We start from the raw sequence: 26,042 nt of genomic DNA, 5'->3' as shown, positions 1-26,042 counted from the left end.
TTGTGCAGAAAGAACCCGTGACAGTAAAGCAAGAGTTGCCCATTCAGTACTATCAATGTCATCTAAAAATCATGCGAGTACCTTCCTGAAATGCTGTAATTATAATTCAACTCTGAAAGTTAAAAAATAACAACAAATTTAAATCTTTAATCTTTAACCCGTTCAATCCCACAGCTCTCTACAGTGCTACTAAGGGCTTATTTCAAGACATTACATCTACCCCAAAATGAAGCAGCATGTCTCCAGAAGATAAAGCAGAAATTGCCCTTTTACATCTGTGTTGAGAGAAATATATTAAAAATATACATTTAGTGGTGAAGTTATCAAAAGAGTTCAGAGAAGCTCAGCGCCTCAATACCTGACAGATCCAACACGGGAAGCCAAAAACTGTGAGTCTTATAAAAATATAAAAAGAGACTATGAAAATATCACCAGGGAATGGTTACATTGAAAATGATGTTTATTTGAATAAACATACACATGCACAGTCTAGTATTCAGCATCTTGCTGCCATGGCAAAGAGAACTGCAACAGATCACATAAAGCAGCAAACAAAGGATCCTGCAGCAAATAGATGTCAACAATCATGATGAATGTAAGAACTCATGCAGTATATATCTGCTCACTTCCTTTACCATCATGTTACTCTCCTTTAACTTCAAATAGCAATGATGATGTCAACTATTTCTAAAGGGGAAAGGAAGACAGCCTAAGGAAAGCAGTGGGACAGTAAACAGGCAAGGGAATAATCAAGGTTTTCTACAACACCCCCCCACATTGCTTTGGGCAAAGGAAGTTGCAGATTCACTTTGCATGTGGAAAAAATCAGTAGGTAAAAAGCATTGGACTGCAAGGGATCATCAGGAGGGAAGAGGTAAAAGCAAGGACTGGTAGAAGGAAAAACCATCCTCATTACTATCATCAATTGAGAAAGAAGAGTCTTCCTTGGCTCACTATTGAAAAATAAAGTAAAAATCAATGTATGAAACAGCCAGCTTTGAATATTTAATAAAGGCCAGACTACACAGAGAATGAGTAGCGTGTATTTTTTTTTACTGTGGATCATAGTATTAGACACACAGCACTTCCTCCATCAGGCCTCTATTATATTCCATCACTATTTATTCCACCATTCAGCACTGTTTGCCAACATCTGCAATCAATCCAAAGCAATAACCTTATGTAGGGTTGGCCGTCTGGTGGTCTGAAAGGCCCAAATCTGAGTTGAAGCAGAGTATACTGATGCTCTGTCTTCTAAGACGAAAGCAGTACAGCTTCTATCCTAAGTAATATACAAGAGGGAAGGGAGAGAGTCACATGATAAATCTTCACATAGAGAAACTAATGCTATAAAAGTCTGAAGGAGAGCAGATTTAAACACTGGTGTTTGAGTGCTAGGGAAAGAAATACTGAATTACAGTTGTCTGGATTATGTACTTATTCTGCAAATACTTTTTTTGTTTTTAAAAAAGAGGAAAAGAAAAAGGAAAGAGAAATGTTACAAATCATTACTTTCCTTGTTATGCATTTGTACAAATGAGGAGAGGATAAAGGCCAGTGAAACTCCACCTAATCCCACTAAGTGACAACCAGCTACTTGTTTCACATGAAAAGCAATCCTTCTAATTAGTGGTTTTAACTATCTCTAGACCGTTCATCAACAAAATAGCATAGCTTTTACTTTTAAAAACTAAACGACTCTTCACAAAATAAAGTTCCCATACCACATCCTACCAACAACGCATTTAGCATACATTGCATTAAATCCTAAGCCACTTCAATAACAGAAGTATTAAGAACACAGATGTATTTTTATTGACTGTTCTATTAGAAACAACCACCACCACCATCACAAAACAAAACAAACAGGTAAAATGGAAAGAAAGTCTTTTAAAAAGGCACCTATGGAACACATCTACATGTGTGTTTGCACCTTTCCCAGAGCAGAATGTTGAGACAGACTAATACATAACAGACTGTTGACTGATACTGAAAAATGCTAGAGGTGTCAAGTATTTAATACATCTATACACACACTAGGTATCTTCTGAAAACAGAAAAGTCTGAATTTATGAAAGTATGCCATGGAACATGCAAGAATATTTGGTTCTCACCTGTTTGACTTGCAGACCATGGCTCCATATCCTTTCTAAGAGGTCACACAGACTAGCTATCAGGGTATTCTCTTCTACACCTGTGATATTCACTTCACCATGACCTAGCTCCACAGCTTCTCGTCCCATTTTTTCAACTAGCATCCTCTTGGTCTTGAAAATGACAGAGCAAAAGAGAGTTAGTTCTTTTCGAAGGATCTTCTAAGATCACTCACATTTCTTAAATAAACAAGGGAACATACAATAACAATGATTTGGTAGGATAACTGAGCATATGTAGTAACTTGTGCTGGACTTCATTTCTTTTATCCTTTTTCCAAGCCACGGCAGCACCAGTTTTGATTGCTGTTGAGCCAACTTTCTCACAAGGGTGAGTAATCTGAATAACCAGAACAGCGGGCCAAAATCTGACATACTAACTGCCAAGCAGTGAGACCCTGTAATACAGCTCTATGTTTTCATGACAAATTCCACTTTTGGTATATTCTTTCTTGATTAATAATATAGTCTCATATGTGATAAATCAAATATGCTAAAATAGACATAGGCAGCAGAATGATAAAGACTCATCAGAATATTCAATCTATCATTGCACATTCTCCACTGTAAGTCTGTCTATTTGATCAATTTCCTCTCCTAGCCGAATTTTTAAGTATCTTCTCTCTTCATGAATTTCTCACCACTATACAAAAAAAATTGGGTAAATAGATAAAGCTGAGACACATGGCAGAAAAGCAGGCAGTTCAAATGTACTGCTCACAAGATGGTCCTCAAAAGGCAAATATGAGAACAGTAGAACTCTCTGAGTTACCTTATTTCGGCATTCCTTCAACAAGCCTTCTACAAACTTCCAGTTAGTTTGTGCAATTACTGATGGAGAGAGGTTTGACAGCTTTGGCTGCCGAATAGTGCTGCCCAAGTTCCTGGCTTCTTGGATATACTTCTGTATTGGGACATAAAATTGATAAAAACACATAAAAGTGCAAGTGAGACTACTGGACCAAGAGAAAGTAAATCCATCTTTACAACCCACCTCAGTACAATGAGGAGGAACAGATCATAGTCTCTTCCAGAAGAGTCCCTTCTTTATATTCAGCATAACATTGGGCAGGGACTCTTAATGTGTAATTTCACTGGAGATCAAATCTCCACTTACTAGTATTAGAACACACATTACAGAACAACAAAAACACAATACAAACTGCCAAGGATATTTAGATGCATAGAAATTCAGTGAATCTCTGCTATACTGAGAACAGTTACACCTTTTTTTTATTCTTCTATAAAATGCAAGCTCGTAATAATTACCTAGACCAAGACAATGCAAATGGCAGACTGCGGTCTAGAGGTGAACTGCAAGAAAACTCTGCCTGGACTTTGATGACACCTGAAACCTGTACTCATTTCTGCAGATCTCTTGTTTCTTGCCCACTATCTCAGACTTTGAGGAAGCAGCCAAAAAATGCTACTAGCATTTCAGCTGTGAATCATCTGTGTTTCGAGCAAAATCATCTTCTGGACTGTATCTGAAAGAGCAACACTGCTCCTGTTTCTACATCAAGGTGTTACCATTGTTTTTACCTCAGAGAGGACAATTTGATAAACGTTTTGAAAAACTGCTGATGACAGATTGGATGGAGCATAGCTAGCTGTAAATAAAAGATAAGATCCTATACAGGCACTGACAGAATACTCAAGATTAGTACATATTTCAGATTAGTAAGAACTTTATCCAGCTTACACTGAAATAACAATCAACTGAAAAGTCAGCTAACAGTCAAATTCATTTACCAAACACGATGCAACCTTAGCAAAGAAGGGCAATCACTCCCTTTCCAGCCTTGCACTAAAGAGCTGATAAAAACTATGCATCTTTATCCAGAACTATGCTTACATTCATATTGTGCACTTGACATACCAGATAATGTTCTGACACAGATTTTATAGAGGGCATGAAGGGCCAATCATGCTGGTCCCAGTCTAAACATAACTGCAACTGAAGCTCTGGCATGGAAAAGTCCAGGTGCTGGCAGGACAAGTCGGTAGCAAAAAGCCAAAGAAACCATGTAAAGTACATTGGTAAGCACGTATGAAGTAACAAAAGCAAGCATGCAAAACAGAAAAGGAGAAAAGAATGAAGACATAATACAGTGCAGAATTCCCAAGGCAATAAACATAATAAGTAACTTAGCTGAAAGAAAAGAAGAAGACTTGATGTTCAATCGTTAGATTGGTGTAAACTATGCCCTCTATTGTGTACAAATATTTGCAACTTAGAAGCCACAAAGCTTCACTGAAATGGATATTCATTGACTGTCTCAAAACTTCAATTTGTCTGAGACTTGCAACATTGCATTCTGCAACCGCTGCCTCCTGCTTAAGCCTGATCCTCAGCATTTATCTCAGAAGAGCTCCCTCCCCATTCTTTGGGCTTAATATGAAAGTCTCCGATTCACCTGGGAAAGGGGTGAACATTCAAGCAGTGTAACGTAATTAACAAGTACAGCATAAAGCCCTTTTATCTTTGCAATTACCTAATTAAAATCTCCTAAGTTCACATGTGCTAAACATTAAAATTTCAAAAGCAATAATGAGGTTACAAATCAATTATTGCTCACTTCTGCAAATTCTATATTAAAAATACTTTTGAGTTATCTGAGCAAAACCAGCAATTACTTGCAGCTTTTTTCATCACACAGGCATTCTTCCAGTGCACGGTCACTTGATTAAAGCTTTCACAAACCAATGAGAAAACACTGGAAATAAGTAACACTAGAAGGGCAATTAAACTCACCACTACCATAAAACATGAAACTGAACAAAGAAATTATTTCATTTCAACATTAACCTAACAGATGCAAGATTACATTAAAATTCCAAGTGATGCTTTTCTGAAGACACTGAACAATGCAAGAGCATATTATCTTCAATAAGCTACATACTTTCAAGAAAAAGTATTTGGGGTTACTAAGCACAAATCAATTCTGACATTTTTAAAATAGGTTATTCTTACAATCACCCTTACACCAACATCCAGTGTAACAGCTTACAGATTGTATCATACGAATCAGAAACCGTACTCTAAGAGTCCAAATCACCCAGATCTTTCAAAATGCCTTCACCACATAGAAAAGCAATGTCTGCTGTAGGAGCAGTGATGAGAGAAGTCATTTTTTTCAAAAGTGGCTATGTTAGCATCAGCATTCTGCGCTGCCAATACAGCCATTCAGCTCCAAAACCCACTTGCTACCTCTATACAGTGCTGGCTGCTGTTCTGTAAGTGCACTACATCCAAGTAGAGCTGGCAAGATGTCTTCAGAGAAACGCTGCAATGGTGCAGCACTAGCCCCCCTCCAGTCTCTTCCTTTCATAGTGAATGCTTTCTTTCCTCAACAAATCAGAATAGGGAGAAGTACATACCATGGTGAAACACTTTGAATACAAGACGCACTGTAAAATCAAACAAAAGAACTAATACCTATAGACTGTGTGATGTAAAAAATCAGCAGACACAAACCCAATGGTACTGCTGGGGTCCACATTCCTGCACCTTAGCATAAGATTGCATGTCAGTTTGTCACCTTAAGACATCCTCCATGGTTCACATAAAGAAACACGCAATTCCAGAAGACAATACTTCTGATTTTAGGATGAAATAAACCACACTCCAGAGGTGCTTATTTTTCCTCTATCAAATACACAGTTACGTATAAACAGGAAATAGATGACTAAAAGTCTTTTCATTAATTCTCCCACCCTTTTTAAAAAACTTCAGTGAGCATGACAGCATTATCAAGGAGCTAACCTGTGTTGAGGATGAAAAAATGTATTGTGAGATGGGAGTAAAAACGGCCAAAATTTTAGAATTCAGAAACTAAGTCATTTTTGTTTGCTAAGGATGGAGTACTTCATTTGTACAAATATGGAAAAGCAGAGATAAACTCTAAGTAACCGTATAGACTTCCCATGAATGTTACAGACTATTATTCAGGCAATTAGGAAAAAAACCCAAAAAACTAGAAATAAAATCAGGTCTCTATAGCTTTTACCTCTCTCTGATCGTTGTCAAGACGCAAGTGCTCTGTGTGTTGCTTCTGTCTATCCTTCCGCCTCCACTGTGCAGGAGCATTTCTCTTTGTCCACCTACAGATAGAGGACTTTGTCAGCAAATGTCAAGAGCTGGTAAAGGGGAAGGGGAAGGGGAAAATACAGGGTTTCTCTCATTGTATGTTGAGTACAATTGTGGAAGATAAAGCACAGCTGCAAATGCACACAAAATCGCAGTAGAAGCAACCAACCTTGAGCAACCAGAGTAACCCAGAAAATCATACTACATACATTTGTGCCGTACTTTTCCATTTCTTTATGATATCCAGTGAAAGCTTACACCTTCTTCCTCTTTAAATGAAGTTTCTATATGAAGATATCCTAACACATTTGCTAGCTCTTAACAGAGTTCCAATAAGATTTGCTTTTATACCAACAGCAGCTAAATGTCACTCAGGACTATCCCAATTATAATGGGGTTTTCTAAGGTAAATTTCCTTCTAGAAGTCTAGATTTAAAACAAAAACAAAAAAATCTGCCATATCCAACACAAATATTACCCTTCTGAACTGTTCTCATTTTGAAAAAAGAAAACACTGAATTTCCTTTTCAGTATCTCTGCTTCAGTACTATTTCTATGATCTCTCAAAGATCCAGAACCTATTGTCCAAACTTACTTGTTGCTTGCTGGTCCAGTGGACAGAACATCAGACTGAAGTTTGGGAAAAAATCCAAGTTCATATTTCCCTTGTCCAATTTTCATGTCCAGCAAGTGTGGATGGACTGCAGTGTGATCTATTTTTGCTAGTCTTAACTCAATTGATTTCTCTGAAATAGTAAGAAAGTTAGGATTTTTTATTAAACATCTATCTTAAACAGACATTACTCTATAATCACATCTCTTCAATTAAAAGCAGATCTCAAATTTAAGGAGACAAAAGTTTCACACGAACCCTAACAGGTACAGTAATACATGAACACATAAAGCATCACAGAATCATCACCAAAAGGAGAAGGATGTTTATCTTCTTAAGGTCAAACCATTTTTTCTACACAAAGCATGCAGAAAAATAGTTGATCTCAATTACCCTTTGGTGAACTTAATCTCAGCTTCCTATATAACATTTAGTTCACTACTTAAGCTTCATAGCTCATTTTTTAAAAAATGAATTGTTGCTTAACTTTAACTTAGTATCTACAACAAACAGCACTGACTAGCTGCGTTTTCCAAAGCTTCAAGAAAGGGGCTCATTACTCTTACCAGCCTCATCAATGGTTGTGCATTTCTGATACATAGATGTGCGCAGAGTCGGCGTTCTAACATTCAGCAGCCTAATTTTATCCACTCTTGAATCAAATACTCTCAAAATAGGATCTTTATCATCTTCATCATGGCACATAATCTTATTATCAATAAAAGATGCAAACATTTGTGTCTCCAGGAATCTTGAGAGGAAGGGCAAGTAAGGCTCAGGCTGGTCTGACAAGAAAGATGCCTAACAGAACAAGAAATAAGAATGTTTGGGAGCCCTCAGAGATACAGCCAACAAAACCTAATCTTTCTAATCATGCATTAATGAATAGAATCGTGCATTAAAGTGCTTTGAACCCATTTAAAGCCTAGTTTTATTCCATACTCCAGCTTAATCCTCAAAACAATCAGAGAAGATGAGATCTTCACCTTTGTAACTATCACCTACAACACAACACAGTAATTTTTAAGCTGTGATTTTAGTATTCCCTTAAATTCCTAAAAATTACAACTGAATCCCAGCAGCCTGCATCAACAGTGCTACAGGTGTGAATATTACACACTTCTGATTGGGCTCAAAGCTGATGAGAATTTTTCCACATGACCTGAAGGAAACCTGATTAGCCTTTTAGCAAGTAGTGATTCGACATAACCTCCACCCACACTGCCTATCGTGCTGACAAACATCTGATCTCCAACAAAGAACATACTAATAAAATTTGAAGACCTAGGTCTCATGTTTCACAAGTGAAGAGCTAGGATACAGTTGGCACGTACTTATGTCAGTGCTGTGTGGTATCATGACTTTATTCGTGAATATATTCAGCAATACTTCTGGTTAAAAATAAAACCAAAAAAACAACAAAAACATTTTCACTAATAAGGCAGACGTTAGTCATAAAGTGAGACTTTCTAAGCAACTTATTTTTTCTACAGCATCCTTAAAAGAGCATCTTCAAGTGTGTGCATGCAACTACTTTTTCTGAATAATACATAGGTTGTGCCTTTTTTGAGGAACACTGGAACTTGTGGAAGAAATAGACATAAGGAAGACATAAGGAAGACTTTTAGACATAAGGAAGAACTTTTTCTCTCAGAGAGTGGTCAGGCACTGGAATGGCCTGCCCAGAGAGGTGGTGGAGTCGCCATCCCTGGCAGTGTTCAAGAGGCATCTGGATGACGTGCTGCGTTATATGGTTTAGTGCTAGTGGTGGCAATGGTGATGAGGAGATGGTTGGACTAGATGATCTTGTAGGTCATTTCCAACCTTGTGATTCTATGACCCATTGAAAAAAGATCTTACACTCAGATATTGTGACAGCTTCTAAGTAGAAATCTGTCTCGTTATTACAACTTACTTTATCAAAGTTTTGCATCTGTTCCCTGTTGGTAAACCAAGATTCCTTGTCCTGACTGGGTTGAATGACAAATACTTCATAATCCGCAAACATTTGTGTGAAGCGGTTGGCAAAAATTTCACGGATTTGAATATTCAGCTGGTAAATCTTGAATTCCTCTTCATCGCATTGAATTTTAAGATCCTTTTTGCTGCTGGTCTCCTCTCGCACCTCCAGCTAAGGAAGTAAGGGAATACACACACACACATGAAGCATGTTTATCTACTGGTGCTTTGTCAGGTATTCTGGGGTTACAAGAATATTTGACAGATAGAAGTACGTATGTGACTTAAGCCCAAGCTAAATTCTGTTGCAGGTTCATTCGTAAATCTTTGAAATGAACAGATAAGCACAATCAAAATAAGCTGTGTGTCTATTAGTCCATTTCCTGCAACCTAAATCCTTAACAGCATAATGCACTATTCCTCACTACACAGCCCAGAATAATCTCTAGAGAAATAAAAAGCATTTTTTTAGACATCACATAGGCTAAGGTTTATAAAAAGAGCAATGTAAGATTTGGATATTCTGTTCATATTAGTTTTGATGGCAATTAGGTATCAAAAAAAGCCACAAGAATTCACTATTCATGCACTATGGCAAACAGATATTGCTCAAGTAATATCACATATAACGAGAAAGATAACTGCAGCAAACAAGGTTGAATTTCAACTTCAATGTCAGTTTTAGCCATGTAAATCATAAAAAAGTAACGTAAATTTATAATAAATCTTAAAACTAAAAAGAAACAAGGCAAAGTATATTTTTAAGTGCATTATCTTGGCCAAGAGAAACAAGCAAAACAAAAAACGAACACTTCAGAAGCTACCAAAAGTTTCCATAGGTGCTATAGAGTTGAATCCTCATCCATCTCATTCACAAGGTTTGTGAGCATGTTAAATTATGCTCTTACTAGTGAAGACCTTATTGCTCTCTATAACTTCCTGAAGGGAGGTTGTAGTGAGCTGGGGGTCGGCCTCTTCTCTCGTGTCATTAGTGATAGGACCAGGGGGAATGGTTTCAAGCTACGGCAGGGGAGATTCAGGCTGGACATGAGGAAGTATTACTTTTCAGAAAGGGTGGTCAGGCACTGGAATGGATGCCCAGGGAGGTGGTGGAGTCACCGAGCCTGGGGGTGTTCAAGGAAAGACTGGATGTTGTGTTGAGGGACATGGTTTAGTGGGAGCTATTGGGAATAGGTGAACGGTTGGACTGGGTGATCTTTTAGGTCTTTTCCAACCTTGGTGATTCTATGATTCTATGATTCTATGACAAACCCAGTCTTTTTACCATCACTTCAGACCTTTGTTGCTGCAAGTCCTCAGAGGGTACCAGTAGTTTCATAGCTTACCTTTTCTAGGCTCACACCTGTTCTTTTAACCAGTGCTTGGAGTCTTGCAATGGTCTCATTTTCCTTTAGCAGCTCATAGGAATTCAAAGGTGATCCTGCTACGTTCCCATTTCTTTTATCAGAAACCAGGTCACATGCTCTGAGGCTCTTCATCTTTGAAGCACTTTCACTATAATGAAGATTTCCCTCAGGAGGAATTCCAAAAGCCGTTAGTATCTCCGAAATTTCCTGTACGAACTCAAGCTTATTTGGGAACTGGGGCAAGTCTTCTGGCAGCTCGATGAAATGGTTGTCCACATCCACAAAGCAAAGGTTAGCCTAGGATTTAATTCAGAATAGAATAACATTAGAATATGCACAAGGGTCATGTTGTATTTGTCTTTGGTTTTGGTGCTAGCTAGAAAAATCAGATACATTTGCATGCTTGGTTATTCTGTAAATATTCTGTAAAACAGCCTGGCCCAGTCATAATTGAGCTGGCTGGCTGGCTTTGAGGAAAGTACCATGAGGCCTACATTCCTGTATCTTCTAAAAAGTCAAGAAATACAACTCAGTTTTGAAGTTGTTTATTAGGTACAAAACAGAATGTAGCTTCTATTAGATATAAGCGTGCGATTTTGTTCACAAAGACACATCTAGCTAGATTTTAACTAGCACATGCACACGTATACGAGTGCCTGCCTGTTGCTCATATTATAAGCCCACTGTTCTACAGCTTGGTGAATTTCATTCTGAAAGGTGTATGACACTGCAGAAGCTGCAATAAAATTATCTTGTTTTTTTTTCCTGTAAACAACTTGAGAACTACTTTGATTCCTTGAAGGTCAGATTTTTTATTTCAAGAGAAAAAATAAAAATAAAATTTGAGTTAATAGGATCTGTTCTCCGGTTCCAATCTCTGTCATTTACCAAAGATAGGGGGGGGGGGGGGAAAGAACAATAACTCATCAGCACAGCTTCCAAAACATTATATAAAAAAAAAAAGCTACGCATCTATCAAAGATTTCCCTCACCCTATATTTGTGATGTTTTTTTTCCCTTTTGTTTTCTGCACTGCCAAACCTACTTCATGACATGACACTACATTACATTCAGCACACTGGAGGGAAAGGATGCCATTCAGAGACCCTGACAGGTGGGCCCACATGGTTCAACAAGGTCGCATGCAAGGTCCTGTGCCTGAGTCAGGCTTAGTATGTCCAGAAGGATGAACGTACTCTCAGAATTTAATAGAAAAGAAAGAATTTGAAGAGATTAACCTCCCACTAAATGAACTGCGGGCAATCCCAGCTATCAGAGCAATGCACACGCACTGCAAAGTGTTAGTAAGGACAAAGCAGTTCTTAAGGATTTTGCTGTGAGATTGATCACAAGTCAACTATGATAATCTGCACCTGCTGAGATCCTTATGTCTAAGCAAACTGCCATGAAGACATACATCTAATGTTTGTGGTAGACTTGGATCTCTTGGTATTTCATCAGAACAGAGTTAGGATGTCAATTCTCAAAACACAGCACACCTGCTATGTTTGATTTACTGAACTCCAATATCAAAATTAAAAACAAAGCTAAATTCTTAAAGGAGAAATTCAAGGGATATATGCCACGGTTTAACCTGGCAGGTACTAAGAACCACACAGTTGTTTGCTCATTCACCCCAGTGCAATAGTAGAGAGAATAATAAAATTTTAAAAAAGTAGATTTTGCAGCTTGAGATAAAAACTAAGAAAAGGAGGAGGAAAAAAAAAAGATAATAACAAACGATAATAATACATACACACACAAGTGATGCAACAAACTGCACCCCACCTGCCAATGGATTCCCAGACAGTCTCTGAGCATTGGCTGCCAACCTAGACAATTCCCCACCATTCTTCAAGGCTTTTTTCACACGTGGCATGGAATATCCCTTTGGCCTGTTTAGGTCAGCTGCCCTGGTACTGTCCCCTCCCAGCTGCTTGTTCCCCCCAGCCCCTTTGCTGGCAGGACAGTATAAGACACTCAGAAACTGAAACATTCTTGGCTCAGCACCACTCAGCAACAACTAAAACATCACCATGTTATCAGCATTGCTTTTCTCCTAAAGCCAAAACACAGCACCATAGCAGACACTATGAAGGAAAATTCAACTCTGTTCCAGCAGAAATCAGGAGAACATGTTATACTGGATTTGCATGACAGAGTCCAATTTATGCTCTGCTATGATCTTGCTCATAATTACAAAGATACGTAGAAGCCTTCTGTATCTCAATTTCCTGATGTTCTAGTACTTGAATACTGGGATTGATTTACTATCAAAGGAATGCATAAATAACAGTGAAGAAGTTCTTGTACAGATCCTTTATTGTAAGTTAAATTGTACATGTAATTAGGTGTTGCAAAAGAATGCAAAGTAAATAAATAGAACAAAGACTTTGATGCTGGAATTTGTCTGGTGTACCCTGGAAAACAGCTTTTATTTTTTCAAATAGGGCAGAAGACATAGTTTAGATTTCTCTCAGCATCAACACTGTTCAAGCATAGCAGGTGCTGGTATGCACACCTGGCAAGGCATCTCCAGTGCTAAGCTAGGGATGCATGCAGACTGCAGCTGCTCCTCACCCAAAGAAACATTTAGCACAAAAGGACAGTACATACACAAGAACTCTCATTTTTAAGAACTTCAAGATCTGCCATTGTACACATGAATTTTAGTTATCACTATACTAAGTCAGCAAATATTTATCAGGAACACTGTGAGCACTTCAAGATACTAGAGAAATAAAGCATTAAAACTAGGCACAGTGCCTGCTAGTTACTGTCGAGGAAAGAAGCTGTCTGAGGAACAGCAGAACAAACTCATTAAGAAACTCTAAGAGTTTAACTGCATTACTTTCTTTTTAATCTTTGTTTAAGTACTGCCATTCAACCTTACTTTTTAGTTTGTTTGTTTTACCTTAGCACAGAACATCACTCTTAGTTAGCCTTGGTTCTATCTAAAAAGAGGTTGGCCAAAGAATGACAAAATACTAACCTTACTAACAAAGAGTCTGCAGTCTACAGACTGAAAACAAACTCCCTCCAATGAAGAAAAAGATGAATTAAATACCTGGTAAAATTACTTATAAGCATTTGGGTTCATATGGCAAGTTATTCCAACAGTTAAACATCCTTTCTTGAGGAGTTTCTCCTTAAGAGCAACACACATAGTTTAAACATTATAAGCCATTAACTGATGATACAACTATTACCACATTTTCCAGTACTAGCTGTATATAGAAGCATTTACAAACATGGAAATGTTGTACAGCAATACTCTACAGAGAAATAAAGAATATTTTTGGGACACCACATTTATTCAGAGCATGGTCCATAACTCATAAGATAAAGAATTACCTTGAGCAACGTGAACAAAGTAGATTCAGTAGAAGGCTTTAGCCTCTCTTAGCTTAAGGAGACTGAGATCATCCCTGCACGTGCACTTCTGAAAAGACCATGATCCCCAAAGAATAGAAACAGCAAAGATACCTCACTTCACCAGTAGTTCAAGAGACACCAAATCATTATTTCTCTAAAAGCGAAATCCAAAGTAAATAAACAGCCAGTAACAGGCTTCAAAACAGTTAGTCCCACCATGTTGCTACACTACAGCAATATCGGGGAGGACAGAGGGGCTTCCACATTCAATTTATTTTGAAATGCAAGGGGAAAAAAAAGCATCAGTTAAATATTCTTTAGTTTACTGCTAAGGTATTAATTTATGACCTAAAGAGAACCTTCAGTTGCTACATGCCCGTTCAACAGTACGCTGTTACATGAAAGGACACAACATCCTCACACAAGGAAGGAATTCTCCTGAGACTACAATAAGGAAAAAGGGTGCCATGTCCTAATTTAAAGGCTTGTCTTTTCCAGAAACGTTGATTATCACAAATAACAGTGTGTCCAGTTGAAAAATCTTACAAATCTTAGGAATGCAGACACAAGAATGTTCACATATCCAATGCCAAAGCCTGGTGCCACGAGGTAAACAGCAGAGCTTTCAGCTGGCTCAGTGGGACCTAGACCACATGCAGCAACTCCAAAGCCAGAGGACAATTGCAATTCTTTAGTCTGACCTCAAGTACAATAAGGTCCAAAACCCCATACACATCTAGCAGTGCCTGCATTGAGCCCATATCCTTCCTTTCAGCTCTTCAAAAAACATAGCAGGAAATTATTTAGGCTCTCTCAAAAAGACATCTGAAGAGGAACTGCTTATTCACTAAACAGTGAGTTTAGTCCCTGTGTCCCACTGGCATCCCAGAGAGAAAATATATTCTAAACATTAATACTGGTGACATAAGCTGAGTACAATACAGAACAGTCAGTTCTGACTGCACAATCACCCCCACTCAAACTCTGCCCAGCACAGGTGCTCAGACTACAAGTTGCATACAGGTTTTTGGATTGCCTCCTAAATAGTCAAGCTGAAACATGACTCAGAGTTAGGTTTTCTGTTTGAATGTAGCACTGAGGGATCAAAAGCCATTCAGCAACAGCATTTCTACAGCACACACTGCCTCTCTGTGTTAGGTCTCATCCTTGTAAATAACCACCCACTTCACTTAAAACACATGAAACATGTATGCTAACACATACACACAGAGATGGCTTGTAGAAAGTAGTTTACAGTAGTCCTACATTCTAAAGAATTCCTGTAAGCAAATGGTGACCTTCTCCATTCCTTCTCAGTGCTACTGATCTTCACACCAAATCAGAATTTGTGATGTACAACAACTTAACAGCTGCATGTTTCAGAAGCACGAATTTAACTCAAGTAGCTCCTTAACACAGCAGTACAGACTGCAGTGCAAACTGAAATCTGTCAATAAACAGATTTCAAGCAGTATTATCAAGGATCTACCATAGCAGCAGATAGCATCAAAATGCATACAAAGTGGTGATTATCTGTCAAAATAATTATCACAATCAGGCATTGGGAGGAAAAAGAGGCTTTTCTTCTAGAATAAACAAGTAATAATTTAAAAGCACAAATTATCCAGATTTAGCATTCTATTTCACCTTTCAATTGTTGAAATAAGAATACTGAGAATACATACTGTCTTACATTAACAGAAAAATAGATGTTAGCTTTTTAGAGTCTTCCAAATTGTCTAAAAGAAAGCATTATTGCCCAACATCCTTCGGAGCACTTCATTAAAAAAGAGCTTTTTAAACTAGATACTACTTGTTTGATTTAATGAGTGCTGGAAGATTTAGCATTGTTTATTTAGACTCAAAATAATCTCACTTTCCACCATCCACATGCATTAGGGAAAAGATGCACATTCAACAGCATGAAACAGCACAAATTAACTTGCATGTTAAAAGTACGTTGCTGTATCTTTGCAAAAATTTCTTTAAAAGGAAATTCAAAGGCACATCAAAAATAGTCTTACTGTAGTATCTAGTTTATAATCTGCAAGACTGCTAGTTTAACCTCCCTTCTGATCAATTTTACTGATACACGAACCACATTTTGCTAGCAACATCTGAAATAGCTGTGTTCTTGCCTTCTTCTTTGATTTCTGCAACATCTTGGTCTAGCACTGCTTCTCCCATGGCCCTGAACTTCTTTTCTGAGTTCTTTATAGGCCTCTGATGCAGCCACCAGAGAAACCACAAGGATGCTCGTGCACAGAGAAAAAGCTTTCAGCAAAAGCAACAACATAAATGAGAACAAGCTTAGCTTTTAAGTGTCATGTTTCACTGACATACACCAGTCTCTAATCTCTTAACAATCTTACAAGGCCATAGGAAGTAAGGGTCTTCAAGTCATTGATGAACTTCGATGAATTCACCAACCAGTAATACAAACTTGCATTTTGTACTAATATAATTACTTTGCTGAAGAATTTATTCATCATCTGACAAAGCATCAACTTCTAAGATACAGTTTCCACACTGCCAAGGTAAAGCATTCCTTAAAGCATCAGTTGTGACCACAGCATGGAAGACTGCCACCGCAAGCAAACCAAATCAAGTTTTCTGGCATACGTGTGGAAGACTTAGTCCAAACCTGACAGTTAGCATAGACCATATTTTCAACCATTGTAAAAATATTTTAGCTTAAAACACAATACAAATATCATCCTTGCTATGTCAGATAGCAATATTACATTCTTCCACGATGCTCTTCAACTGAGAGGCATTAACCAGATTTTCTATCAAAGCTTGATTCCCTATTCTTTGTCTAAATTAGATCCTGCTTTTATAGCAGCAGTCCTACCCATCAAGTGGGTTAGCAACAGTGATGCTGTTTATGCAGTTTCAAGACAAAGCCCAAAGCACTTTTTCCCCAGGACTTAGAGTAAGTTAGAACACAGAATGGCTCTTTATACATCCTTTCTAGTAAGTGATGAAGATTCTGATACTTACTGTGTCTACAAATCAGGAACCTTGAGGCAGGTCTTGGAAACTGAGTTCCTCATATAACCCCAAAAATTTCATGTAGTATCACATGGACTCCAAGCTTTGGAGATGAGCAATATTAAGTAGTACTATCACTTCTATTTCTGATGATAAATTTGTATTTAAGTACATATAATAGAACATATCTGCCTTCTTCTAAGGTCGTATGATGACATACTTGCTTTCGCAGGGACACTGGATTCAATCTTTTGAGGTCCCTTCCAACCCCTGTGATTCTGTGATTTTGTAAAGTGTATTCCATGTTAGATCCTCCATCAGGAATTTTGTGCAGAGCTCATCTGGCTCTTTAAGTGAAAGTGATCTTACCTGAAGGCTTAACCATAATGCAAAATATCTTTGAGATGAACCTGTAATTAGCAGTTCTAAGTATATTAAAGCTAGCTCATCAAATTACTGATATCAGTAGATCCACTTAGTGAAACCAGCATGTTCTTGGGATTCTGACTTGCATTTTAGATGGCATGTTTACTTTTCATTAATACAGCTGACCTTTTTTTGTTTTGCTTTTTGAAATAAATGCAATGAAAATCTCACCGACAGTGAGCTCTTGTTCTTCCCAGTCTAGTTTTCCTCTTAGGTAGTAAAGTCTGTACAAGGTAACTACTTAGGTATCTCTGAAGTCTCCAGTACATGTTCAAACCCATTTGCACACCACAGCTACTTTCTCAATGCCTTCATTTCAGATGGGATGGAATTGTTCTTTTCAGAATGTTTGCTATGATGCTCTGATTTGGTTCTAGGAGAAAAACTGTGTTGATAACACACTGATGTTTATTGTTTCCTGCTAAGCAGTGTTGTATAGAGCCAAGGTCATTTGCACCAAAGGGCCTTGAGAGCTGGCAGGAGACAGAATTAGGACAGCTGACTTAAACTGACCGAAAGGATATTCCATACCATACGATATGAAGCAGAAGTAGCATTGAAGGAGGTGGGAGCTCGTCTTGCTCTCTTCCACTGCTCAAGGGCTAGCTGGGCATCGGTCAGGAAGTGGTGAGAAATTGCTTGTGTATCACTTCTTACACAAATTCATATATATACATTCATTCATATTTGTATGTACTATCATTTGTAATATCCTTCTCCTTTTGTCTATCTTAGTAAACAGCTTTAACTCAACCCATGAGCTCCACTTTGTCTTTTCCAATTCTCTCCCCCATCTCACTGGGAAAGAGTGAGTGAGCAAATAACCACGTGGTGCTCAACCACCTGCAGGATTAAACCACAACACAACCCACAGCACTAAAGACTTCACCAGTTACCAAGAAACCTCACTCAGCAGTGACTTTTTCAAACAAAGCCTTACACAGAACTGTCAGAGCTAGCTCCCAAAGACAGGCTTCAGAAGGACCAGTCTGCATTCTGCAATAAATTCCATCACACAGGCACACTCCTGCTGATATCCTAGGCCCTGAGTGTCCTCCCCCTCCCAGACAATCCTGGTCTCAGTGAGATACTGTCAAAAAAATCTACTTCTCTACCTTAGTAAAAGACAACCAGTAAAACTAAATTTAAATTGTGGTGCCAGGTGATTGTTTAAATACTACTTTCATTTAATTTTTAATATTTTAAATTGGATTAGATACCTGGGAAGTGTTAGACCCATTTCAAAAAGAGAAAATTTTCTCATTGCAAAAGGACAGCAGTCTAATGAGAATCTTTCTACAAGAACAAAAACAACCATGGTGTATATTAGCATGCATTCCACTTGATCAGCTATCCTGTATAAAAATACACCAGCCACATTCAAAGTTTTGTAAAAATGCAGTAAACAAAAACAATAGTGTTTTCATTGCAAGAACATACATTACTCTGATACTATGCCAGTACAAAAAGTGAAGGAGAAAAAGAAATTAAGATATTTATAAAGACTTGAATTTTAATAGGAAAACAACAATCTGAAAATAAATTTTCTTTTGAACTTGCCAGGAAAAACAAATGAAAACCACCAGCATATGGATTTGAGTAAAAAGAGCAATGTTGGCATGGTGACCAGACTGGAAGCTCACAGAAATATCTAGTCTTTAATCTCACACAGCTTTTTTAAGAAGTTTATGTCATGCTATGTTGCAGCACTGTCTGATAATGAAACAAAAAGGGGAAAAGAAAGTAACACCCACCACTGAAAAATCTCCTGTCTTCTACACTTCTGCTTTTCCAGTAATTCAAATGACAACAGAAGCAAACAGACAACCAGATAAAGAGGCAGATTATAGGCACTAGCAGGATTTTTCAAGCAGGTTTTCCATAACTTACTCAGCCCATTCCCTGTGAAGTTATGCCTGCACTAGCAAGTAAGCAGGCTCTAGCAGGGGCCAGATCTCCGTTGCTGACAATTCTCCTAGTACAAGGTTTCCACAGGGCTCTTTGATGGAGCTGTCCAGCTCCTTCACAACAGACAGGAAAATTATACTGCAGCATTCATCATTTGCTATTTACTGAAGCAAATAAGCCATTCAGTGATACTTTATGAGAAAAGTCATTCCGATGACTGATAGTACAGCCTTGCAGGCACCTGTCGTGCTTCCCACAGGCGGTTACCAGCTCCTGTAGGAACTTTCTTTGCTATCTCAGGTAGCGCACACCCACTCCCAGCCCCTTGATCCTCTTAAGGTCTCTCCTGGCAAGTCCTTAAAATGAATATTTGTGAAATAGGATATAATAAATAAAAATAACCTTTAAGTGGCTTTAATGTATTCCCAGCCTCATGTTTGAGTAGCAGAACCTTCACAAACCATTTGCTTCATTTATACAATGGCTGTCGTTAACACAGACACACTACAAGGAAGAACTTCCTGAGCATTATCTCCACACTACAAGGAAGAACTTCCTGAGCATTATCTCAGTTAAAACCAATTGAATTAAATAGATGTCAACATTTTGCTGCAGACTGAATTTTACATTCAAAGGAAAAACCAAAGTAGTTTTGGTGCAGACACATGAGCAGCTGGATCCAGGTAAGACAATCCAACTCAAAAGTGCAGCAGAGAGAAACCCAACTTAATCCTACACAGCTAACAACCAGCTTCAGCACAGCACAGCACTGAGAACAGTGCATCACAGAAGCAGCATGGCCTTTCGTCCATAGCCAGTAAGGTCACACTGCACTTTCCTGCATTTTCTAGCACAACAGGGCAAAGTTCTTTTTCCACCAGAAAAACATTCTTTCTGTAACCTCACAGCAAAAACACATGCAGAACTCCAGTCTCACTTTAACAGGAAATGTAATTTCAAAACAAGGTGGGGTTTTTTTGTTTTTTTGTTTTAAATCAATTTCATTGGTTTGCTCTAGCAGCTGCAAAAAAATGAAATAAGATCTATGCCAAATCATCACCAGCTAGAATTTCAAAATGGCTGTTACGGTTAACACCAATATTTTGGCTCATCCTTCACTTCTCTCATTATTACGTACAATATTTAATGAATTGATCCAAGTTCCTCTCACCTCTTGAGGAAGCTCCAGCTTAGACCTGTCATCCAGTCCATTGGAGTGCAAGCCCATCAGATAAGGGACAGGAGCATCTAGAAAGTGAAGGAGCGATGCAGGAAGGATAGGAACATACACATGCTGCCACTGAAATGGAAACATTAGTGCTGTAATGGTCTCTGCCACAGTCATCAGTCTCTGATAATCTGAAAAAGAGCAAGAAAAAAAATTTCACAAACATATTTAAGTAAATGAACCTGAATTAAAGAAATGAGAACTGGCTTTAAAACAGAAACCACAGAACCTGGTGTTAGCTGAGCAGCATTTTTAATGGAAGCCTACACTTGTGCACCTAAGCACATTCTGCTGAAACAGCACCACAAAGTAGGTCAATTCTACAAGTCATGCAGAAATGAGCAAATTAAGTCTTTGCACCCATTAAGTCACTCTACACTACCTAAACCAGGGTTACAAACAGGAACACCATTCCGAGTCTGGAATCTGTATTGTAATTGGTTAAGAAATACAGTGGAAGTATTTTAGTTTCTCTGTGCTTATGGCTTTCTATGGAAGCCTTGGACGAAAACCAATGCATCTGGTATCTCTCAGATAAACGCTTTTTAAAAGAGTGTTTAAAAGTCTATAAAGCATGCTGTATAGTAGCCAATCCAACAGTGGAACTGAAATAACTGTAAAAAATAAAAGGGATCAGCTTCATTTATCCTTTGCAATATATGGCCAAAGTCTCAATTCAACATATAAATAACTCATTTCCTTGTACAATTTCCCAGCAGTGCTAAGTGCACCTGTGCACCATGCATACCAAAAGATCTTTTTTGTTCAGCAGCTGGTGTCTAGAGCAGTTAACACTGCAGTATGCTGGGCCAAAACCTCCTCCTCTTTCATACCATGGAATCATCTCTAATGGGGTTTGATATCTATGCACTGTAAATGAGGCAACACCAGATGAACTCAGAGCATGTGTTCTAACACAAACAACTACTAAAACATTCACAATACAGTCGAGCAGCCTGGCTGTAGTCAAGCATGGCTGGAAAGACCATAAAACAAGTTCAGAAGACTATGACAGTTCTTATCTTCAGTCAAGCTATAAATACAGTACAAATTGTAAACAAAGGATGCCTTTCTCATGATACTGCAATAATATCAAGTTCCAGGCAGAAAGTGGGGGCAGAGCAAATAGGAGAGAGGAAAAAATAAGTATCCATCATAGGTCTTTGTGACAGAGGGGAATGTCTTCTAACACATTCATAAAATTAAGGACAATAAAAAATTGCAGAAGACACTTGAACACACAGGTCCAGATGCTGAGATATCTGAAGTTGTTACACTGCTGCATAGTGAAAATGAAAAAGAATACCTGCTCTAAACAAACACTTCAGAGAAAAACAGTTCCTGGCATTTGTGATTAGTTGTGTTAGAATAGAAAGTAAATGCGTAAAGTCTGCAGTCTGCAGAGTCCCTGAGGAAACCCTGAAGAACTCAGTGCAGGCTTTGCCAATGCCAGTCATCATTCTGTAATCCAGGCTTTTGATTTTCATTTTCAGATCAAACTACGGCAGTGGAAAAGGTGCCTGTGTAAAGCTTACTGTCACCGCCTCACACCAGATGTGCTCTGCAGAGCTCCTTAAATCAAAGTGAGCTAGGATGGTTAAAACAGTTGCAAGTTCTTGCTACAAAATAAATACATAAATAAAATACCTGGACTGAAGTGTGTTAGAGAACAGCTTGATGAACATCACCAGTAATACCGCCCTACTCTGCGTGGACACCAATTCCTGCCTGAACAGTTATGTATTAGTTCACAGCTTTAATCACAGCCTTGACTGCAAAGAAGTGATGAATTAACAATTAGCTTTGGGAAGAATAATCTATTCCGTACCCTATTTTCTCCAGTGTCAAACTGTAAAGTAGCTAGAAATGCACAAAGATTCCAGCTGGTTCATGTTCAGCTTGTTTACCCAAAAGGACAAGTCTCAGAATAGAAACAGTGTTTTCCTACTACACAAAAACACTCTGTCTAATTCTGCTGGCTGATTTAAATACAACTTCTCTCTCTCCATCAAGCCAGCGTTCTCTAGGCATTATGTACGTCAAGAGCTGTTGGCAAACGGACAAAGGCAAGAAGCAAATAAAGCAAAATAACCTGGATGTTTTCTTATGTTAGACCTATCCAGAGAGGGTGTGGTGCTTCATTTGTTTTGTAAAAAGAAAGAAAAAAGAGGAAAAAGTAGCACCAGAGCACTACAAAGGATTTCAATATTTATTTCTTTAAAAAAACAAAAAGAAGCGCTCCAGCAGCGGTGTTACTCTCACTCTTGTTTTTGAAACCAGAGTATTTTTTCTGGTGCAAATCCACATTGTTTTTCTTATTATTATTTTTAGTAACATGAGCACTTGCTTTAAGAACACAGATTAGGTGTGATTTCCTCTTTCAGCCAATCGCTGCATGTAAAATACCTCTTAAAGTGCTTTATTGAAGCTATTTACTACCTGTGTCTATAGCATCTAGACATTTTTGTTGATCTGTAACAGACAAGCAAATTGAGGAAAAAGAAGGAAATAGATCTTGGACCTGGAAAGAAAGGAGAAGGGAAGAAGTCCTAAGAACCATAATTTCAACTATCCTTTCTCACATCCTACCAGAGAGATGTCTATGAGGACCTACACAAATCCTCTGACTTCATCCAACTGAAAACAGTTGAGCAGTTAAACATTCTGAAGTAGTTTCTCCTTCTAATCTTCAATGTGAAATATTGCTACATTTATCAAGTAATTTTTCCATTCCCCTTACCAGTCCCATTCTGTTACTTTAAAGCAGAGTTGCCCTTACAAAGGAGGAGCACTACCACAGATGAGTTTAGAGATCTTCAGAAAGTATCTGAATAAACGAGAAGGATGTGCTATTGAACAAGATTCAACCTCTTCTTAACTTGAAGAGGAGCAGAAGGTAAAATGTTGCAGTATGCAGTCATTATAGACAAGTGACATGCAATGCAGTTGAGCCATCAGAATAAAGCATTGCCAGAACCTAGAGCTCCCTTTAAGCACAGTTCTAAAGAAACATTTTCCAAAAAAATTCTTCTGAGGTACTCAGTATGTCAGACTCTTGAGATAAAGCATGCATGCATTTTTCAATTGGGCTTTTTATTTAAACAAAGAAAGAGAGAATTGTGCTAAGGAGAAGCAGTGGATCAAAGGACTTCTAATTCATGTTCACTTCTATGTCTGACAGAACACAGAACCTTTTTTCAGGCCTGCATCAAGCAGCAGCCCATTTCCTAAATTACTGTAGACATAAGAAAATGTCTTTCTGGAGTCAACTAATATGAGACTAGTAATGCAAAGAAATTAAACCAATACCTTAAATATTCACAGAGAACATCATTTTAAAGCAAGTGAAGTAAAAGGGATGAACAATTCAAAGCCAAAGCAATCAAATAAACTTTCACTTGATAATGGCAACAGCCAGCAAACATCCAGAAAAATAAAGCTGAGCAAGATCGTCTGTGGCATTGGTGCATTATATTTCTCATTTTATTGTTTTTAGCTGCTTAAAAAAGACTCCTCCAAGCAGATTTCACAGCTTTCTGAATAGTATGCACTGAGTTCAGACAAGCACTAGGTGCTGGATAATAGAGATAAGAAATAAATCCATCTCACAGATGCAACAGCAACACAAACTGCAGGAATGCAAACCAGCTCCTGTAGTGTAATCTAGTGAGGGCACAGCTAAAGCTCCCCTTCAGCACCACTGTCTTCTGGTGTTCCTGCCCAAATTCCATGGCTCAGCACTAGCTTCAGGTTGTTCATCATCTCACAAGCACCCGAGTTCCTCTAGTGCATTCCAAAGTGGGAGAGGCAACTCTCCCAAGTCAACATCCATATCAAGGAACTCATTCTCTACGTTTGGCTTATATTGGTCCCAAACACACAGGCTGTGCCAGTGCAGTAGGACAAAAGCAGAATTTCCAGAAGCATGAATTCAGAAACATGTCCAAGGAATCTCAAAGCAAAACATGCTCACTGCCAAGTGAAGTTATTCCTGTTCCAAGGACTGCCAGCAACTGAAAGCACTACAGAACTTGTTTCAGAAATGAATGCACCTGCCTCCAAAGTCCTCCAAGGAAAACTTAAGGTGGGAGAAGAAGTCAGTCTCACAAGGAAATCCGCTTATACTGCTCTAAACCTAAATCCATCCAACACACGCAGCAATCTCATCTGACCCAGAAGAACAAGAAGGGATTCTGTTTCAATTGCCACAGTTTTAAGCACCATGAGATCTAGAAAAGCCAAAAGACAATGAAAAAAATTAACATTTATATTCACAAAGACAACCTAGACCTCACACTGCTGCTCACGCAAGAACAACGGCAAACTCTTTACAAAAGTTCAAGCAATTTTCAATTCCTCTTGGAGCTGAACACACCTGTATCTACATGCAATGTACCCTTTCTTGCGATCAGAAAGAAAAAAGCTAGTTAACCACACAGAATGTATTAGGAGAATATTCCAGTAAAAAGAAAATAAAGTAGAAGAAGGAAACTAATTGGTAAGGGTACAGGCAATGAGAACCTCAGTCAGGTGTGTCATTTTTTCTACTGATAACACTCTCCTAAGCACCAAGGAAAGCAATCATTCTACTAAACCAATTTTCTACTTCACTGCCACATAAAAGAAAAAAGAATATCTTGGTTAGAAAATACATAAGAGATTACAGGAAGAAAAGATTTATTTTCTAGAATTTCAAAATACTTCCCAATCTCACAAAATTAAGTCTTTATCAAAAGCATTTTAGAAAAGTCTTGAACTTGACTGCTAGCAGCTCCTTCAGTATTCGCTAACTTTTGTTATTATCCACTAGTAGCTTTAATGATGTTCTCAGTGTTAGCAAAATGCTTCAAGAGAGCAAGAAAAAAAGAGCCTAAGATTTGATTTCTCAGAAAATATATGCTTCTGTTTCAAAAACTCCAGCTACTGTTACTGAGAAGGCATGATTTCACCAAAACTGATGGCCAAAAGTCTAACAGATAACTCAAGTTACTTTTTGACTGCAAGAAGGCCTTTTCTGCCAAAAGTTACCAGTGAAAACTTGATAGTCTGAAACAACACTTCTAATAAGGCATAAAGAAGCCCAACTAAGACAAAACTTAAGGTAAGGCGGGGAGCAGTAGACAAAACTGTCATAAAGATCAGATCCAGGGCTACTGGCCTTTCATTCAATAAGTCCTCTCTCTCGATTTCCACACATTTGTGTGTGCCAGCAAGAAATCCACATCCCAGAGCTTTTTTTTAAGCTATGTTAATTAATGACTAATGAGACACTTGGAAAGAACCAAAGGGGACAACCATGTTGAGCCTATCAATATAACCTTGGAAACAGAACCTAAAATACAGAAGATGAGTCTGCAAGCACACCGAGTTCCAGCGCAGGGCAAGCGATACTCTAGCAAAGATACGGGGAATGCCGTTCCAATGTTGTGACATGTGCACTACTCTTCTTGCTGTGCTTTCAGCTGAAGAGGCACTCGTACACATCTGCCATATAACAGCTCCAGCACAACTACAGGCCAACTTCACCACCATCTTCAGATGGAAGAGTTTGTGTTAAAATTTCTGCCTGTGAGACAGAGGTGCCCACATAAACAAACACTCCCTACATACACTGTTGGATTTTTTGTTCGTTTGGGGTTTTTTGGGGTTGTTTTTGTTGGGGTTTTGACTGTACTTGAATGAAGATATAGTTTTTCTCTGGCAGTTAACATTTACACAACAAATGCAACATAAGTTGTTGAGTCTTGCTACAATTATACACCTTGATCCACATACGCAGTGAATTGTTCTTTGGCTTTACGCACACATCTCAACACACACAAACATCTTTATTTCATGCTTCAAGAATTTTGTAAATAACAGCAGGATATATTTAAAAAATATTTAACATTTGTTTTCCACATAATTCAGTGACAGCAAATATTGAAAA

General features: G+C 38.2%; 1 protein-coding gene across 4 annotated transcripts in view; it reads right to left on the bottom strand.

The window, feature by feature from the left end:
- DENND5A (DENN domain containing 5A) overlaps positions 1-26,042 on the bottom strand; it is a 59,698-nt gene that overhangs the window by 14,447 nt on the left and 19,209 nt on the right. For 2 of the 4 annotated variants that reach the window (XM_048948074.1, XM_048948075.1), the window contains 9 exons: positions 20,057-20,244; positions 10,162-10,479; positions 8,772-8,987; positions 7,423-7,657; positions 6,839-6,989; positions 6,164-6,257; positions 2,926-3,057; positions 2,115-2,267; positions 1,178-1,282 (listed from right to left, as the gene is read on the bottom strand). In XM_048948074.1, coding sequence (XP_048804031.1) covers positions 1,178-1,282; positions 2,115-2,267; positions 2,926-3,057; positions 6,164-6,257; positions 6,839-6,989; positions 7,423-7,657; positions 8,772-8,987; positions 10,162-10,479; positions 20,057-20,244 — 1,592 coding nt within the window. The remainder of the gene's footprint in view (positions 1-1,177; positions 1,283-2,114; positions 2,268-2,925; positions 3,058-6,163; positions 6,258-6,838; positions 6,990-7,422; positions 7,658-8,771; positions 8,988-10,161; positions 10,480-20,056; positions 20,245-26,042) is intronic. The other 2 variants (XM_048948076.1, XM_048948077.1) reach the window with 1 other exon arrangement.

The sequence above is a fragment of the Lagopus muta genome, chromosome 6 (assembly GCF_023343835.1).
Source record: "Lagopus muta isolate bLagMut1 chromosome 6, bLagMut1 primary, whole genome shotgun sequence".
Lineage (NCBI taxonomy): Eukaryota > Metazoa > Chordata > Aves > Galliformes > Phasianidae > Lagopus > Lagopus muta.
The sequence above is the reverse complement of the archived record's forward strand: the minus strand, read 5'-3'. Positions and strand labels throughout refer to the sequence as shown.